Genomic DNA, 18,988 nt, shown 5'->3' on the forward strand with positions numbered 1-18,988 from the left:
CTTTCCGGGTCAGGGAGCGTGAGATACTCGGAGTTCAGCTCCACCCCCGGAGTCACTCCGGCCTCAGGTGTTCCCAGGGGCTGGTGCTAGGGTTTTCGACTCCCTGTCGCCTTTTTGAGGTTGGACTGGCCTCGTCCCCAGGCCCGTGGCTCCTTTTTCCAGGAAAACCGGCGTCCTGCTGCACGATGTCCCACCTGGGACCCTTGCGCCGCGGGGTTTGGGCTGCGCTGCTCGGCCAGCTCCTGCGACCTCCCCGCGCGGTGTGCATCCGGGCGGTTGACTGTCACAGCCAGGTAAGCCACCCTGAGCCGGCTCCGCTGATTCCCAGCGGGGCCTCCTGGCTTGAAAGCATAGACTCGCAGCCTATATTGTATTATTACATTTTTTTTTTTAATTTTTGAAGGTTTATTTCTTTTTATGTGTATGGGGATTTTGCCTGCGTGTGTGTGTGCACTGCGTATGCGCCTGGTGCCCGCAGAGGATCCCCTGAGACTGGAGTTACAGCCGGTGGTGAGCCACCCTGTGGGTGCTGGTGATAGAACCCAGGTCCTCTAAAACAGCCATCTCTCCAGCCCTGAAATTGGTTTTTGTTGATTAGCCACATTGTACCTGCACTGAACTAAGCGTTTTGGATGCTTGTGTCATTTTATTGTTGGAGCAATCTCAGAGGTTGAGGGTTTTAATCTCCATTTTACAGCTGAGTAAGTGGAGATCACAGGGTTAAATGGCTTTTAAGGATACGTAGCCGCTAAGTATAATAATGAGGTTTACTCTCAATCTTATGAAATTCTTGAACATGTTAGAATTTGAGCCAGATCTATATAGAATGCCCCCCCAAACTATAAATGGACTGAGTTTATGCACATCAAATGAATTTACCCTAAAATGAATCCCAGAGAAACATTTTCAGAGGTAGTTGGATTTTGGAATTAGAATAAGGGATTGTGGACTTGAACTCAGCTTTGGGGACTTTCCAAAGTACGAAATTACCACCATTTCTATTTCTGGAAGGACATACAACCTTCAGGTCTTCAAACCTGATTTATTTTTTAAAGTACATTTATCTATTAATTAATGTGTGTGGGTGTTGGTGTGCCATGGCGCATTTCTGTTCTTCACCTGTGGAGTGTGGGCATTGAACTTCGGTGGTCACGATAAGTGGCGAGCACCGTTACCCATGAGCCGTCTCACTAACACTCTGTCAGTGGTTGTTACCTCTCTCTGAAAGCAGATGCTTTGTACCGCCATGCCCAACAGAGTTCAGATTTTTCATTCATTTTAAGTCACAGCATTTTACTAGTCTTTTTTTTTTTTTTTTTTTTCCAACCAGGAAATTTATTCTTATCATTCCATAGGTTTTATTGCGTATGAGTATAAGTATGTCAGAGTACAACTTGTGGGAATTGGTTTTCTCCTTCAACTATGTGAATGGGGCCCAGGGGTCCAACTCAGGTGGTCAGGTGGATACCCACTGAGCCATCTCCTTGGCCCAGGTTTGTTCCTTTTTCTTGAGTTGATTCTGTCTTTATGTTCCATTTATCCTGTCTCCTGACTTGCTTTGTTTGTTTGTTTTTGAGACAAGGTCTCACTATGCACCCTTGGCTGGCCTGGAACCCACTGTGTAGACCTTAAACTCTAGTGATCTGCCTGTCTCTGCCTCCGACTGTTGGGATTAAAGGCGTGCATCACCTTTTTTTGCTGTTTGAGTAAGATCTGAGAGTTCATTTTCTTTATTTGTTTGAGACAGGATCTCACTATGTAGCTCCAGCTGTCCTGGAACTCACTCTGTAGACCTGGCTGGCCTCAAACTCACAGAGATCCTCCTGCTTCTCTCCCAAGTGCTGGGATTACATGTATATGTCATCATGTCCAGTAGAGAACTGGAGTTTTAATCCCTATTTGTAGAAGTTTAGTGGTGGCAGGTGTGGGTTCTCTGTCTTTATTATTCTCAGGCACTTCAACTTTTTCAGACACTTAAAAACTCAAAACAGTGGAAAAGTTTGTGTAATAAAGACAGAACTTACTATGTATTACAGGTATAATTGGAAATTATAATTCAACATGGATTATTGAGGGTGGAAGGAGATCAGGGTAGACAAAATGGTGTTCAGGAAACCATTTGTGTGGGATCAAGGGTCGTCTCAGGTTGATGGTCCACAGGGTCAAAGATGTCACAGGTCTGGCCAGTGTCCAGAGAAGGCACATCTCATGTTCCTTTTTCTTCTAGGTTGCACAGGCAGTGTTAACATCCCAACTGAAACCACATCAAGAGAAACCAAATTTTATCATCAAGGTTCCAAAGGTAGCACCCCTTGACCACCCTGTCTGGCAGAGTGCCGTGGAGGGCACACTAGCTCTCCTTACCTCACCCTTTTAACCTAAATCTTTTTGGGGGGTGGGTGGGGCATTTTATTCTTAAAATTCTAGCTGGGGGTCAAGTTAGTTCCAAACCTTAGGTTATGGACATGATTTAACCTTTAGTCTTAAACGGTCTTAATTTTTATTTGACTGCTTTTGTTTTCCAGGGCACCAGGGATTTAAGTCCTCAACAGATGGTTGTGAGGGAGCAGATTCTTGATAAGATTGTCAGCTGCTTTAAGCGTCACGGGGCAGAGGGGTTGGACACGCCAGCATTTGAGCTAACAGTAAGGACAGAAGGGTGCTGAGAACCCATTGTTTACCTGCCTTCAGTTTCCCACAGGGCTTCCCAGCTGCGTTCTGTAGTCAGTCACTGAACTGTGGCTTGTTCTGTCTGACTCTTGCAGGAAATGCTCACCGAGAAGTATGAAGACAACTTCGGCCTCATGTACGATTTGAAGGACCAAGGTGGAGAGCTGTTGTCTCTTCGATATGACCTTACTGTATCTTTCCGAGTGCTGGAGCCTGACCTGTTTCTATCCAGATTCCTAGGGCTCTCTCCGGCAGAAGGGAGTAGACAACTTGGACAGCACCTTTCATTTCCCAGTGTCTCCTAGGAAGCAGTTCTGCCTGCAGAGCCTGACCTGAAGGCCCTGTTATTTAACTTCCGTGCATATGGGGACTCTTTCTAGGAAGTTTGCAGAAACACAGATTATTGACCCTAGCTCCAGAGACCCTAAATTCCATAGCTGGAGTGGTATTTATAAATGTGCATATAAGAGAAAATTAATGATCGTGTGTGTAGATGGTGTTTATGTGGAGTTAGTTCTCTCCTAACTCCTCTGTGGGTTCTGGGGATAGAACGCAGATCGTCAGACTTGTGTAGCATGCCCCTCCCCCACAGCACCATCTTGCAAGTGCTAACCCAGAAGTTCTCAGCCCCACAGGGGTCGAATATCAGATATTCATGTTACAATTCGTAACAGTAGCAAAATTAGTTATGAAGTAACAAAATAATTTTACGGTGTGGGGGGGTCACCACAACATGAGGAACTGTATTAAATGGTTGCAGCATTAAGAAGGTTGAGAACCACTTCTCTAAACAGAATCCTGGAAAATGTGCTTTTCAGAAACAGGATTTTAAATTGTAGGCAAATTCAGTTCTGAAGCTTGACGGCTTTTTAGTTGATCGGGTAATGATCTGAATGGGAGGAAATGGACCGGGCCTAAGTGTCTGAGGTCATTTCTATTCCTGCCTCTTTTTCTCTGGTCAGCCTTCAGTTTCAGTAAGTGAAATGCCTTCATCAACACCAGTACTGCGAGGCTTCAGAGACAGTGGGAAAAGCCTGGACAGGTCCTTGTTTTCACTGTAAGCTAAGGATGATTTCTGGGAACCCAGTTCTCTCTCCTCCCATCTGAACGGTGGGTCTAAACATTGAACACAGTATCTTTCTTCCTCAACTTGTTTACATAAGGTCCCTTTTGCTCGATATCTGGCCATGAATAAACTGAAGAAAATGAAACGATATCAGGTTGGAAAGGTGTGGCGGCGAGAGAGCCCAGCCATAGTCCAGGGCCGCTACCGGGAGTTCTGCCAGTGTGTAAGTGACCAACCAGTTAAGTGATAGGTTAGACCAGTGTTCAGTGATAGGTTAGACAGTGTTCAGTGATAGGTTAGACCAGTGTTCAGTGATAGGTTGGGGGTTTGCCCATCAGTGGGAGGTTTGTTTCTCTCCCTTTTGTTTGTTTGTTTGGTTTGGTTTTGGGTTTTGGTTTTGTTGAGACAGGTATTTGAGACATCTGGTGTCCCTGGCTGTCCTGAAACTGACCAGGCTAGCCTTGAACTCACTGAGAGATCCATCTGCCTCTGCCTCCCGAGTGCTGGCATTAAAGGCATGGGCCAATATGTTCTGCTTTCTTCCTCTTTTTTTTTCCTGTAGGATTTTGACATTGCTGGTGAATTTGACCCTATGATCCCTGATGCAGAATGTTTGAAGATCATGTGTGAAATCCTAAGTGGATTGCAACTGGGGGACTTTCTCATTAAGGTGAGGCCAGCCTGGTGTACGTAGTGAGGGAGAAGTTTGGATTGGACCTGTGAAATTGTCTTTGTATTGCTTTTATGAGTAAAGAGATTTAGAGATAGCCGTAGTTTTGAGGAAAAGGGCATTGATTGACAGGACACTTGGGTTAATTACATTGAGTTCACAGGTAAATGACCGGCGGGTTGTAGATGGGATGTTTGCTGTCTGTGGTGTTCCTGAGAGCAAGTTCCGTACCATCTGTACATCAATGGACAAACTAGACAAGGTAACAAAGAGAACATACTTTAAACAGACCCTGTCTGGGTTTCTGCCCTGCCCTCTAATCCATGTCATTAGGGAAGAATAAGGAGACCATGGCTGGAAGTGGCTATTTATGGGGGGGAAAAGGTTAAGGAGACATTTTTAAACAAAGTGGGGATTGTGGCTGGGTTTCTTAAGTTGTCTCTGGTTTTGCTGAATTGCCTGTTAAGTTGTCTCTGGTTTTGCTGAATTGCCTTAAGATACCAAATGAAAATGAGAGCTCCTGCTTCAGTTAGGTAAAGAGGGACTGGCGTTGAGCTAATGTCTGGGTCTTAATGCAGATGTCTTGGGAAGATGTGAGACATGAGATGGTGGCACAGAAAGGCCTAACTCCTGAGGTGGCTGATCGAATTGGGGCGTACGTCCAGTGTCATGGTAAGAACCCGTGTTTTCAGAGCCTTGCTGGAACAGGCTGAGGGCGACAAGTATCCAACTCCAGAGTCTGGCCTGGATAAAGAAAGTTCCCTTTTAGGTATTGTACCTGCTTTATGTCTTCTTGGCAAAGGCAGAAGCAGAGAGGAAGATCTGGCCCTGAGCCCAAGGTTGTGGTCTTTTTAAAGAAAATGAGGAAGACAGGCTAGAGCAGATAGGTTCAAGCTGGCTGTGGTGGCACATGTTTTTAATCCCAGCACTCGGGAGGCAGGGGCAGGCGGCTCTCTGTGATTTCTAGGTCAGCCTGGTCTACATAGTGAATTCCAGGATAGCCAGGGCTATGTAGAGAGACCCTGTCTAAAACCAAAACTAAAACCAACTGAACAAAAGCCCAAAACAAAACAGCAAAAACCTAGATAAATTCGTATGAAACACACCTGGATAAACAGCACAGACTTTACCTGACTTTTCTTCCCAGGGGGGATTTCCCTAGTAGAGGAAATGTCCAAGGATCCCAGACTGTCCCAAAGCCAGCGGGCCCTGCAGGGCTTAGGAGACCTGAAGCTGCTCTTTGACTACCTGACTTTATTTGGAATTGCTGAAAAGGTTGGCAGAGCTGGGATTGGACCTTCTGTTGAACTCTTAGGTTCTCGGAGTCCGATCGGGGACTGACTGTAGCTTTTCCCTTACAGATCTCCTTTGACTTAAGTCTGGCCCGGGGCCTAGACTATTACACAGGGGTGATCTATGAAGCGGTGCTCCTGCAGTCTCCGGGTCAGGCTGGAAAGGGGGCTCTGAATGTGGGTAGTGTGGCTGCTGGTGGACGCTATGACGGCCTGGTAGCCCAGTTTGATCCCAAGGGCCATAACGTGCCCTGTGTGGGGTTGAGCATTGGAGTAGAGAGAATCTTCTACCTTGTGGAGCAAAAGATGAAGGTAGGTCCTGGGTAGATATAACTTTGTGACTCTTTCTTTTTTTTTTGTTTCAAGACAGGGTTTCCCTGTGTAGTTTTGGTGCCTTTCCTGGATCTTGCTCTGTAGCCCAGGCTGGCCTCGAAGAGATCCTCCTGCCTCTGCCTCCCGAGTGCTGGGATTAAAGACATGAGTTTCTGCCACCTGGCCACCCCCACTTTTTTAAAAGAGTAGTCTGAAATAGGATTTCTTTCTGAACTCAGTTGGGCCTTGAACTTAGGGTCTTCCTGCCCTAGGCACTGAAGTGCTGGGGTTACAGTCGTGAGAGCTGCCCTAGGCTGTAGTTTTAGTTTCTTCTCTGTTTCATCAGGCTTCTGGTAAGAAGGTTCGAACCACAGAGACCCAAGTGTTTGTGGCCACACCCCAGAAGAACTTTCTCCGAGAGCGTTTGAAGCTAATCGCAGAGCTTTGGGATGCTGGGATCAAGGTATCTGGGTATATGCTTGCATGCACTTCCTGTTTTTTATTTTTGTTAGCTAATATTATTTCCTTCTTGGGTCTCTGAGGGAGTTGAAGATTAGTTAGTTATGGTTGAAGATTAGTTACTTATAGTTGAAAATTAATTAGGATAGAAAGTACATTAGATACATCTTGGATTTACCAAAATAGGATAGATAATGGAATTATTTTCTCTGATTTGTCCGATACCTGTTTAGGTATTTATTATTTTTATATTGTATATAGTTATTGTCTTTTGTATATAGTTTTTTTTTGTTTTATAACTTTTGCTTTTTTTTATTAAAATAGGGAAATGTGTGTAATTTAATTGTACTGAATGTGATTTTGATTGTATGTTAATAAGTAAAGTTGCCGGGGTCAGAGCTATTAGAGCCATAGCAGAGTGTGCGTGGTGGTACACGCCTTTAATCCATAGATATCTGTGTGTTCAGGAATATAGCCAGCATTGAGACATATGCCTTTAAGACTAGGGCTGTACATTCAGACAGTGACGAGCAGTCACGTGTTTGGGTTTGCAACCAATAAGAAGGCAGAACAAAATACTTTAAATAGACGAACCGACAGGAAAGAGAGTCTCCTTCGGGAAGCTGGGACACCGCAGGTGGAAGGGTGAGATTTTAGCTCTGAGCTCTGACCTCTCGCTTTCTCTTTTGCATTATTTCTGTGTTTCTTATTTATAAGAGGTTGGTTACATCTATATCTCTTTTTATCCTTTTCAGGCAGAGATGCTATATAAAAACAATCCCAAACTGTTAACCCAGCTGCATTATTGTGAGAAAAGAGACATTCCTCTGATGGTCATCATTGGTGAGCAAGAACAGAATGAAGGTGTCGTCAAGCTCCGTACAGTGGCCAACAGAGAAGAAGTGAGTGAGAGTTCGCAGAAATAGAGTTCTAAATGCCCCCCCCCCCCCTTTCAAGACAGTGTCTTGCTGTATAGCTCAGACTGGCCTGGGATTGTGTCACCTAGGCTGTCTTGAACTCTTGATCTTTCTGCTTCAACCTCTCAAGTGCTGTGGCAACAGGCATATATTGTCATGCCTAGATCCCAGATTCCTTTTTTTAAAACAGGGTTTCTCTGTGTAGCTCTGGCTATCCTGGAACTCACTCTGTAGACCAGACTGGCTTCAGACTCAGAGATCCACCTGCCTCTGTTTCCTAAGTACTGAGATTAAAGGCATGCGCCACCATCACCCAGCTATTGGATTCTTTTCAAAGATGTGTTCTCTGAGGAAATAAAGTTAAAACTGTTTCTTTTAAATTACATTTGTGTGTGTGTGTGTGTGTGTGTGTGTGTGTGTGTGCACATATATCCCATGCACGTGTGTATATGTCATCTTGCAGGAGTCACTTCTCTCCTTCCACTATATGGGTCCCAGGTGTAAATAGTGAGAATGGATGCAGAATGAAGTGAATTTGGAAAAACTGGCTAAGACATTAGCATCATTTTCTAGTTTGTCACACAAGGATTCTCTTATTTTTTAGGTGACTATTAATCGAGAAAGTCTTGTGGCTGAAATTCAGAAGCGACTATCTGAGTCTTGATTGTTGCCTAATTTCCATCTGCTGTCCTCAGAAGAAAAGCTTTCATCTAGGACTGAGTTCTGGTGGATGTTCTACCAGCTGACCAGCATGGATGTTGTACAAGTGCCTTCTGCCTCCATCTGTCCTGGATACAGAAGTAGACGGGTCCTAAGGACTCATGGATTAGCAGCTACTCTGCTTAAGTGCACACTCTAACTGCAAAGGCAGAGCTGAAGGGCCTCTGAATTCTCTCCAGAAATGTTAAGATGTTTCCTGTGAGCAAGGCTCTGGAAGAGTTGCCTCAGGCTAAGACTCTGAGCCATTGAAATGAGAAGCTAAATATGTACTTCACTTTAACCGTAGCTTGGGAACCAGAGTTCGGAGAATTTGTCTACATCGGACTGTGGTTTGTCTGTGGATTATTAAAAAGACAGCAAGAATGGACAGTGAACAGAGATTATGTCCCAAGGACCCAGGAGTGCATCTGTTGATTCTTCCAGCTAACATTAGAAGGGTGGGGCTGTTGAATGATCTTGGACATTGAATTTAATGGATGATCAGTCAGTGACCTGATCTTTTGAGATTGTGGACACCATGCCCTTTGCCACAGTAACTCCTCTGGATGACTCCATATCCTGCTCTGGAGGTTGTTCTAGGAGTGGCTATATAGTATGCTACATTTCAAAAATGTACTAGTGGGCTGGAGAGATGGCTTATTGGTTAAGGGTGCATATTGCTTTTGCAGAGGACCTGAGTTCAGTTCTCAACACCCACACCAGAGTGATTACAGCTGCCTGTAATTCCAGTTCCAGGGGGTGTGAGGCCCTCTTCTCAGCTCCATAGACATCTGCACTTAATGTACACATACACACAGACCCATACACATGACTAAGAATAAAATAATTTTAAAAAAAGTAAGTGTACTTTGAGTAATTTGTTACCAAAGGATTAATTTGTGTAGACCTTAGATACTGGAGAGCCCTTGTGAGCTACAGGTAACCTCCCTAAGAGATGCTTCTGTGTTCAGTGAAGAGAATGACTAGAATTCCTCCTCTTCTCTCATGTTGCTAAAAAAATCAATATTGGGGCAGGTGAGACTGGCTCAGCCTTCAGTCAAGTGAAGACTGAACTGAATTTGATCCCCGGGGTCTGCATAGTGGGAGAAGAGAACAGATTCTCTTGGGTTGTCCTCTGGTCTCTACACACTTGCTGTGACACATGCAAACTTACATACAAAATGAAATGTAAAAAACAACCCACCAAAACACCAACATACAGCCTGTGATACAGCTCTCTCGATAGAATGCCCGCCCCTTAGCACTTGGGAGGTGAAAGCAGGTGAGAAGTTCCAAGTCAGCTTTGGGGCCAGGCAAGGTGGCACAGGATTTTTAATCCTAGTGCAAGGAAGTAGAGACAGGCCAATTGTTTGTGAGTTGTTGGCCAGCCATGTCTACCTAGTGAAACCTTGTCTAAAGATAATTAAGTGGTCGTGCATGTCTTTAATCCTAGCACTCGGACGCAGAGGCAGGTGGATCTCTGTAAGTTTGAGACCAGCCTGGTCTACAGAGCAAGTTTCAGGACAGCCAGAGCTACACAGAGAAACCCTGTTTCGAAAAAACAAAACAAAACAAAAAACAACAAAAAACCCAAAACCAATAAATGAATAAATAAATACATAAAAATTCAGCCTTAGGTTTACATGAGACCCTTTTTCAAAACAACAACAACAAAACCTCTGCCTGATGGTACACGTTTAATCCCAGCAGTGGAATGGTGGGGCCAAGGCAGTAGACTCTCTTTGAGGTCAGCTAAACAAGAGTAGAGATTAAAACAAAAGCAGAACACAGGAAAAAGGATTTCAGACAAGAGGTTGGACAGATGAAGAGGGAAAGATGCAGGGAATTTGGGGAAAGCAGCCTCAAAGAGGGAGGTCTTTCTTTATTGGGAACACAGATGGGCAGAGGTTCTGTGACTCCAGTAAAACACTGAGAAAACTATACAAAGAGAGTTTCAGGTCAGCCAGGGCCAAAAAGATCTTGTCTAAAAACCACACCTACAATCCTAGCACTTGGAAAGTGGAGAAAAGAGGTTCTGGAGTTTACGTTCATCCTCTCTGCATCATAGCCTGGGGTACGTGAGACTCTGTCTCAAGCACAAACTTGACAGTGCCAGTGCTTCATTCTGGGGGGTTGGCAGATGTCAGTTTCAATATTAAATTGTACTGTATAAATTGAATGAGTTTAAATGGTCTCCAGACATGGAAATGAGTTTAACCAAGGAGTAGTATCTTTATTTCAAGGGAAAAGAACGCAAATGTAAAAGTGCCTGTCTTTTGTGCATAATTTAGAGCCACATTCATAGTATATGCTGGTGAATGGGACATCCAGAGCCACTGATAGTGTTTTAGCGTTTAAAACAAGGTTTACTAGGCAGGGGGTGTAGCTCAATTGGTAGAGTGCTCAATATTATGAACGAAGTCCTGGGTTCGAGCTCCAGCGACACATGAATGGGCACTGTGGCACTTGCCTGTAAACCCAGCACTTAGGAAGCGGAGGCAGGAGAATCAGAAGTTCAAGACTAGCCTCCACTACATAGCCAATTAGAGTCCAGTCTCGGTTACCTGGAAACCTGTCTTTAAAAAAAACAAAAAAGTTTAGAAACCCTGGAGATGCAGGGAAAGTTGTTTAGATCATGGGGCACTGTTTCCGAACTTCCAATTCTTTGTGAAATAGAAGAGTTGAGCTATTTATTGTTCTTCCAAGACTTGTTTTGAAAGCCAGTGAGAGAAACGTTGGTCGGTGCCCTTACTTCCGTGTTGCTTCACGCGCGCTTTGCGCCTGCGCGGTCTCCTTGGAACAGAGGGCGGGGCCAACGGGACAGCCTTAGACTCGCTCCAGTCCTTAACGCAGTTAGAATGCGAAGCTCGAATCTTATTGGAGCGTGATCTTGCCTTATGGCTTCCGGGCGCGTTTTACGGCATTTTACGGCTTTCCATTCACTTCGCTGTGAAGATGGCGTCGGGCAGCGGGGTAGGTGTTGGTGTGAGGAGGTTTGAGGGCTCTGGGGTGGTTTTTCAGAGCTTTATAGAGACAGGCTGTGAGACTTGGCTGACTTCCTGGCTCCTCTTCGCGACCTCAGGGTCCAGGTTCGAGAACTCCCCCGTAAGGCCTTGGCGCAGGGACAGTGGAATCTCGGAAGTCTCTCGGGTTGGGGTCCCGAGTACCCCAGACCCCCGGTCGTTTCAGAGAGACTTCTCTTTCGAAAGGTCCCGGGGCCGCCTTGGTGGCCGTTAGGCGGTTCCCTTAGTTTCTTCAGGGCCACAGGCACAACGACGGGTCTTGAGCGCTTTTTCCTCCTACAGACAAAAAACTTGGACTTTCGCCGAAAGTGGGACAAAGATGAATACGAGAAACTCGCGGAGAAGAGACTCACAGAAGAGAGAGAAAAGAAGGATGGTGGGTGCTCGCTTCATGAAGGGCTAAGGGGATGGTAGAGTGGGTCGAGAAGGAATGCCCAGCAACAGGATAGATCGCTTGACAGTTAGTGTGTGAGGACAAGCAGGCAAAAAACTAAAGCTTTCTCCTTTCCTTATACTTGTGAGCTGCCCCCGGGTGTGGCCCATATTCAGGGTGGGATTGCTCATCTTAAATGATCCAGTCTCCCCCCCCCCCGCAACAAAAAAAACAAAACCTGCAGACAAGTGTGCCCAGCTGCTTGAGTTTAGTTGATTTCAGATGTAGTCAAGTTGACAACCGTTATTAGCCATCGCACGGCATGAAAACATTGAACATTATGCTACAGAGTGTGAGTTCCCCTCTCTTGAAAGGTTTGCTTCGAGCAAAAAGTCAGAAGTCCTCAGTTCAGCTAGACAACACATAGGAACCGCTGTTTAAGTTTGCTGGCGTTAAAGTTTCAGAAAAGCTCTTGAGAGTTGGGATTGCCATCGCAAGTCTGAGGCCAGCTTGGTTTACATAGTGAGTTCCAGGCTAATTAGAGGTTTTTTTGGCCTCTTTTAACTGCTGCATAAAAGTATCTGTTGTGTCCCTTCCTTGAGGAATCCAAAAAAATGAATGAGAGTAGTCATCTGAATTTGGGGTTCATGCATTTCTTTTCCTTTCTGGCTAAGAAACTGTAATACGGGGCTGGAGAGATGGCTCAGAGGTTAAGAGCACCAACTGCTCTTCCAGAGGTCCTGAGTTCAATTCCCAGCAACCATATGGTGGCTCACAACCACCTATATGAGATCTGGTGCCCTCTTCTGGTGTGCAGACATACATACAAACAGAACACTGTATACATAATAAATCTTTTTTTTTTTTTTTTTTAAAGCTCAGTAAATATGAGCTGTGATCATTATTAAAAAAAGAAAAGAAAAGAAACTGTAATACTCACTATTAATCCCAGTACTCAGGAGGCAGAGTCAGGCTGATCTCTGAGTTCGAGGCCAGCCTGGTCTGCAGAGTGAGTTCCAGGACAGTAAGTGCTACACAGAGAAACCCTTTCTTAAAAAATAAAAAGAGGGCTGGAGAGATGGCTCAGAGGTTAAGAGCACCGACTGCTCTTCCAGAGGTCTTGAGTTCAATTCCCAGCACCCACATGGTGGCTCACAACCATCTGTAATGAGATCTGGCACTCTCTTCCGTATACATAATAAATAAATAAATCTTAAAAATAAAATAAAATAAATAAAAGGAAAGAAAGAAAGAATGAAAGAAACTGTAACACTGAAGGGACCCTCTTTCTCATTCTGTTTCAGGAAAACCAGTGCAGCCCGTCAAGCGGGAGCTTCTTCGGCACAGAGACTACAAGGTGGACTTGGAGTCCAAGCTTGGGAAGACAATCGTCATTACCAAGACAACCCCACAGTCTGAAATGGGAGGGTGAGTAGTCTTTTGTCCTTCTCCAATACCAAGGCTGGCCTAATAAAGTATTTATATTGGTTTTAGGATGTGTTGAGGAGAATCTTAGGCCAGGGATGGCAACCTTATCGACCATAACTCGAGTCTTTGTTTTTCTTTGCCCCCTAAAGTTTGAAGTCAACTCAAGGAGGGGTTGTTCTGTGGGCTGCTTCCTATCAGTAGTGTATTACTTCCTTGATATCTTCAAAGGGGTTATATAATCTGTTAGACCTGAAGGCACTGAGGTGTATTAGGTGAAGCTGTTAACTGTAGTTATTGTACACCAAGACTGTGACCCAGAAGAGTTCCAACATTTCTTCAAGTTAGAATTGATATCAGGAGACTCATACAGATAGCAGTTAGCCACATTTCTGTAGATTATGTAGTAAACCCACTGTTTTGATACCTTTGCTGTATAAATTAGCAAGTGAAATATTTAGGATCATAAAATAATAATAATAGCTCATAGCTTTGTGGGCATGGAATTGAGGGTAGTTACCTTGGAGGTTCTGGATCAGGATCTCCAATGAGGGTGCATTCATGGAATTGACTAGGTTTGCATTCACTGGGGCTTAAATAAAGGTGGACAATCCTCTTCTAGGCTCTCACATGCCTATGGTTTGGAGGCTGAAGTTCGCCCTGTGGGCCTCTTTGTAAGGTTGTTCATAATAAAGCATAAAGAGATGAGTTTCCCAAACCAAGTCATCCTCATAAAGGCAGAAGCCACTCTTTATGATAATCTAATCTTGGAAGTGATATACCACCTCTTTTGACACGTTCTGTTCATCACACAGAACATTTTGGCACAGATTGGGAGGATGCTGCAAAGGGTGGGAAGACAAGGAAAGTCTGGCTGCCTTGGAGGCTGGAGAGTATCTTATAAGGCTTTATGAAAATGCCTCCAAAAGATGCTGGAAGCCAGGGGAAGTAGCTCATGCTTGTAATACCTGCACTTGGGAGGATGAAACAGGAGGATTGCTGCAAGTTTAAAGCCTACTTGGGCTACAGGGTTAGAGATTTTCTCCAAAAAAATAAAAAAGCCAGGCCTGTAGCACACACACCACATCTGTAATTGTATCACTTAAGAAGGGGCAGGACGAGCTCTGCACATCTGAGGCCAGCTCGGTCCACATTGTGAATCCCAGGCCACTTAATGTCTCCATTAACAAAACAGATGTCATAGAAGTTTACCAAGAATTAGAGTTTCTTCACTGAAAGCAGTAAGATCCTTAAAACCACATTGACCCATGTGCACTTTCTTCCCGTTTGTCAGCTACTACTGCAATGTCTGTGACTGTGTGGTGAAGGACTCCATCAACTTCTTGGACCACATTAATGGAAAGAAACGTAAGACTTGGAGGTAGTTCATGACTGGAGCTAGGATTGAGTTTTAAAGGTCTGCTTGAGGGGAAGTGCAGGAGAGTAGTTTTCTTGGGCTGTGTGTGTGTGTGTGTGTGTGTGTGTGTGTGTGTATGTATGTATGTGTGTATGTGTGTGTGTGTGTGTGTGTGTGTGTGTGTATGTATGTATGTATCACTGAATATGTGACTCCTGTGCAAGAGCACAGAGGCCAGAGGAGGAGGTTAGCTGACCTGGTTGATAATCTGCTTAGTAAATGCAGTTGAAAGCTACCTGCTTTTTATCTGTGGCTGCCACTTCTGAGAGCAGTGAGACCCAAATAAGTCATACTTATTTTTGTTGTGTATTTTATTATGAAAAGGTTTAAAAAAAGAAAGCCAGGACCAGACTTTTTGAGGGTCTGAGAATGTTATAATGACTGGTTGCCTTCACTGTTAACCTTACCTAGATCAGCGAAACCTGGGTATGTCTATGCGTGTGGAACGCTCCACTCTGGATCAGGTAAAGAAACGTTTTGAGGTCAACAAGAAGAAGATGGAAGAGAAGCAGAAAGATTATGATTTTGAGGAAAGGATGAAGGAACTCCGAGAAGAGGTGAGGCTCTCCTGACCCTGTTTCCCACCTTTGACTTCGTACCTTGTGAATTGGGGATGGCCCTCTTCCTTGGCTCATTCTCTGATCTTCAGTCTTGTGCCTGGGTTTCTGTGTACTAGGACATCCTTGTTTGAGACTCAAGAGAATGGCTCAAAACCTAATCCATTTCTCTATGGCCTTTTGACCAGATCATTTGGCAATTATTCTTTCATTTGGACAGGTTTGTTTTAGACTAATTTTAGGTTCATAACAAAATGAAGAAAGTTCAGAACTTCCATTGCCATCCTGTACATCCCCAATGTATGTACATACAGCTTCCCCTATACTTTGTACTCCTTTTTAAACTGTAAGAGGGGATTAACTAAATATACCTAGTCCCTAGTTGGCCTATGGATCCAGGTTATAGGGTCAGAATCCCCTTTTCTTTCATTCATTTGCATGACTTGGGAAAGTTAAATAACCTCAGTGTACCTCATTTTCGGCATTGGAGATCTTAGGATAATATTTACACAGAACCGAGAACAGATCTTGGCATATCCTGCATGCCCTGAGATGTTGTCTGGTTAGAACTAGAGATGAACGAGGGTGTAGAATTAAGAACTTCAGAGACTTAATGAATCTCTTCTCATCCCTTACAATCTGCTTACAGTCTTCCCACTGCCAACCTGGCAGTCAGTCTCAGGGCCTCATGCATGCTGGACAAGTGCTTTATCACTGACCTTTGAATCTTTACCGTGGCTTTTATTCAGGCTTAAAGATGGAAAAGAATCTTGAAGCTCACATATCTCTTTCAGCACCGTCAGCGCTGGAGTGAACTGATTCTGAGGAATTTTCTCTCCTTTGCCCTTTAGGAGGAAAAGGCTAAAGCATACAAGAAAGAGAAGCAGAAGGAGAAGAAAAGGAGGGCTGAGGAGGACTTGACGTTTGAGGAGGATGACGAGATGGCAGCTGTGATGGGCTTCTCTGGCTTTGGCTCCGCCAAGAAGAGTTACTGAGGCATTCTCTTGGGCTTAACTTTGGCCTATACTGGACCTAACTTTGAGTGTGTGTTGAGGTGGGGTGGGGTGTCATTTCTTTTTTGGGTACTGGAGAAAGTCCTTAAGAGTGTTAATGGGCAGGGCTGGAGGGTGGGTTTTTGTGGTTTCCCTCTACGTTGGGAGAGGGCACAGGATGTAGAGGTGACGCTGTGGCAGATTCTGTCAGCCTCAGTATATTACTGGAGTCACAGAACCTCTGCCCATCTGTGTTCCCAATAAAGAAAGACCTCCCTCTTTGAGGCTGCTTTCCCCAAATTCCCCTGCATCTTTTCCTCTTCATCTGTCCAACCTCTTGTCTGAACATCCTCCTTTTTCCTGTGTTCTGCTTTTGTTTTAATCTTTAATCTTCTTCTGCCTGCAACAGAAGGGTTGTCTGGCAAAGCCTTGGCCAGCTCCTCCTCCCTTCCTGCCCAGCGGTTCTCTAGCCACCTGTGCATGCATGTGACTTCTGCCTGGGTCAACGTGTGTGTGGGTATGTGTGCATGATATGTCTGAGCTAGAATCTCAGAGCATTGCTGCCCTGGGGCCTAATGTTCTTGGTTTCCTCGGTGCATGTAACAGGAAATTAAATGGGATGAGTGTTTGGTGTGGCTTGTGTCTGGTGAGTTTTTAACCTTGTTTCTTCTGTTTCACTTCACTGAGGATTTCTCTTTTTGTCTTCCTCGGGAACAGGTTCTTGGAAGAACCTGTTTGATGCAAAAAAAGAATGAAAACAACAAGACAAAAGAACCCTAAAACCAAACAAACTCTGGGAGACCTTGGTTCTCAGACACTGTTCAACATGTACAATAAATGACACTGACTGGGCCTGTTTCATATTTGTTGGGAACATTTTCATATCATTCTCTGTCCCGCAAGTTTTCCTGCTCTAAGGATTTCCATGTAGAGCCTTTCCCTTTCATTTGAAACTCCCACCCCCTGCAGTATAGGTTTCCTCAGTGTGAGTTTTCCCCCTCTGCTAATAGGATCTGTGCCCTTGAGAGTCTGAACAAAACAATTTAGCCTCCTGTAATTTTAGCATCCTCTGATCTTAGCAGAAGAGCTCAGGGTTGAACCTGTCTGCAGTTGGGCAGGCACTGGGTTACTCAGTCTTGGCACTGTTGATGAGCTAGGTAAGTCTTTGAGGTTTTTGTTTTGTATTTTTGAGACAGAGTCTCACTGGGCTGGCCTTGAACTCAGAGATCCACCTGCCTCAGTCTCTTCAGCGCTGGGATTCAAGGCGTGTGCCTCCATGCCTGACCAGGACTGTGCACTCGAGGATGTTAAGCAGCATCCCTGGCCTCCACTTAGTAGATGTCAGTAGCTCTCCCTTCCATCCAGTTTTTGACAACTGAAAATATCTTTGTTCCCTGGGAATGGGTAAATGGCTCTCCCACTGGAAATGACTAAGAAACTTAACATAGACTGGTCAAAAAGTGCACCCCCCCACCCCCATGGGCTGGAGAGATGGCTCAGAGGTTAAGAGCACTGACTGCTCATCCAGAGGTCCTGAGTTCAATTCCCAGCAACTACATGGTGGCTTACAACCATCTGTAATAAGATCTGGCACCCTCTTCTGTATACATAATCTTTTAAAAAAACGCACCCCCCCAAAACAACAAAACAGCACTGAGAACTCATGGATCACATACCGTGCCTTGTGTAGGGGTTCAAGGGTGAAGGGTGAGGGCATAGGGACAGTCATACAAGTCATGTAAACAGATGGAACTCCTGCTGGCTCTGTGCTCTCAATAAAGGGGTCCATTTGAGTTAACAAGACTGCCACAATATGACTCTTTCTCTGACCTAGGTAGTTCCTCACTTTTATGTAGTATCTGAAACACTGGATCCCACAAAGCCCTGGACCCCACCCTTTGGGTTTGTATGTAAGATTAACTTACTGATAGGTCTGCCTTTTGCTTAATGAGTCTCGTATAGAATTTGGCTATTGGGAATGCTGAATAAATATGTGCATCTACATGTTGGCTTAATGCCTGACTCAGGAATTTAAATGCAGTGTTGAGCATGGTGATGCACACCTGTAACCCCAGCATTTGGAAAGCAGAACAGGATTGCTATAAGATCATGGCCAGTTTGGTTTATATAGCAAGACCTATCAAACGAGTTTGCAGGCCAGTTGCAGGTAAATTCACGGATGCATTCGTTGGCAAGATAACTTACACTACCTGTCCTAGAGAAAGTATCCTTGTTGAGTGGATCCTTTTGTTTTTTTTAAGACTGATAAGGTTTCAGTGAGAGGAGATTCTAACCTTGAGAAGTTATACATTCAGCAATGATGAGCATTTACTATGGTGCCATTTCCATTGTAATCATGTGTTCCAGCTTTTGTAGACTCTGGGGACAGGTAAGTGATGTGGCTAGGTTTTGTTAGGGGAGGATGCCAAGACGGGAGTTAGGAAGGTAGAAACAGGGTGGGATGGGAATTTAGAGCACAATTCCAGATAACTCGGGAATCTCTGAAAGAGAAATTTAATCTGGAAAGCTTGTACTTTTGTTGAGTGTACCTGTTGTCCTACTTGGGTTCATTTATTCATTGGATGTTTAGGAGATAAACTTCGGTCTCCTGTGTACTTAGGGACTGCAGGCACTCATGATCATACCTGGTTAAGTCATTGGTATCTTCTGGAGCAAGGTGTCAAGATCTATAGGTAGGGGATTTACCTTCTGGTGGAATTACTATTTAAAATACCCAGGAGCCAGATGTGGTGAAGTGTACATTTAATCTCACGACTCAGGAGGCAGAGGCAGCAGATCTCTGAATTTGAGGCCAGCCTGGTCTACAGAGAGAGTTCTAGGCTAGCCAAGGCTACATAGTGAGACTGTCAAACAAAACAGAAACAGGGAATGCAAGGTAGCTCTGTGGCTTCTCAGAGAGGATCTCATATAGCCTAGGCTAGCCTTGAACTCACTAGGTATCCAAGGATGGCCTTGAATCCTACTCCTCCTGTCTCTACTTCACCTAAATGTTGGAATTACAGACATTTGCCACCAAGTTTATCTACCTTTAAAAACACTTGGGGGGCTGGGAATATAGCTCAGTAGGTAAAGTGCTTGCCAAGCATGTGCAAAGC

At 44.6% G+C, this 18,988-nt stretch overlaps 2 protein-coding genes across 3 annotated transcripts; both read left to right on the forward strand.

Moving 5' to 3' along the window:
* The first annotated feature begins 40 nt into the window (after nt 1-40).
* Hars2 (histidyl-tRNA synthetase 2, mitochondrial) lies at nt 41-8,943 on the forward strand. 2 transcript variants are annotated; one of them, XM_028886726.2, is made up of 13 exons: nt 41-293; nt 2,228-2,302; nt 2,526-2,645; nt 2,766-2,861; nt 3,834-3,959; nt 4,299-4,406; nt 4,570-4,668; nt 4,985-5,078; nt 5,554-5,681; nt 5,768-6,010; nt 6,357-6,473; nt 7,225-7,371; nt 7,991-8,943. In XM_028886726.2, the coding sequence occupies exons 1-13, from the start codon at nt 186-188 to the stop codon at nt 8,048-8,050; spliced, it is 1,521 nt and encodes a 506-aa protein (XP_028742559.1). In that variant the 5' UTR covers nt 41-185; the 3' UTR covers nt 8,051-8,943. The 2 variants fall into 2 exon arrangements, with proteins under 2 accessions (XP_028742559.1, XP_037052986.1); XM_037197091.1 differs by lacking the exons at nt 41-293; nt 2,228-2,302; nt 2,526-2,645 and having other exon boundaries at nt 2,772-3,727; nt 3,804-3,959.
* Nucleotides 8,944-10,953: 2,010 nt separating this feature from the next.
* Nucleotides 10,954-16,735, forward strand: Zmat2 (zinc finger matrin-type 2). Its single transcript, XM_028886787.2, has 6 exons — nt 10,954-11,058; nt 11,391-11,484; nt 12,786-12,909; nt 14,201-14,274; nt 14,735-14,880; nt 15,732-16,735. Exons 1-6 carry the CDS (start codon nt 11,041-11,043, stop codon nt 15,873-15,875), a joined length of 600 nt encoding a protein of 199 aa, XP_028742620.1. The 5' UTR covers nt 10,954-11,040; the 3' UTR covers nt 15,876-16,735.
* Nucleotides 16,736-18,988: the final 2,253 nt, after the last annotated feature.

This window comes from Peromyscus leucopus, chromosome 19, assembly GCF_004664715.2.
Source record: "Peromyscus leucopus breed LL Stock chromosome 19, UCI_PerLeu_2.1, whole genome shotgun sequence".
Lineage (NCBI taxonomy): Eukaryota > Metazoa > Chordata > Mammalia > Rodentia > Cricetidae > Peromyscus > Peromyscus leucopus.

Excerpts from the sequence above, each read along its gene's own strand:
- Zmat2 (XM_028886787.2), top strand. Across the intron at positions 11,485-12,785 it reads AGAGAGAGAAAAGAAGGATG|GAAAACCAGTGCAGCCCGTC; the intron begins GTGGGTGCTCGC and ends ATTCTGTTTCAG. Across the intron at positions 12,910-14,200 it reads CCACAGTCTGAAATGGGAGG|CTACTACTGCAATGTCTGTG; the intron begins GTGAGTAGTCTT and ends CCCGTTTGTCAG.
- Hars2 (XM_028886726.2), top strand. The coding sequence starts at position 186 with ATGTCCCACCTGGGACCCTTGCGCCGCGGGGTTTGGGCTGCGCTGCTC. Across the intron at positions 2,646-2,765 it reads CGCCAGCATTTGAGCTAACA|GAAATGCTCACCGAGAAGTA; the intron begins GTAAGGACAGAA and ends TGACTCTTGCAG. Across the intron at positions 4,407-4,569 it reads TGGGGGACTTTCTCATTAAG|GTAAATGACCGGCGGGTTGT; the intron begins GTGAGGCCAGCC and ends TTGAGTTCACAG.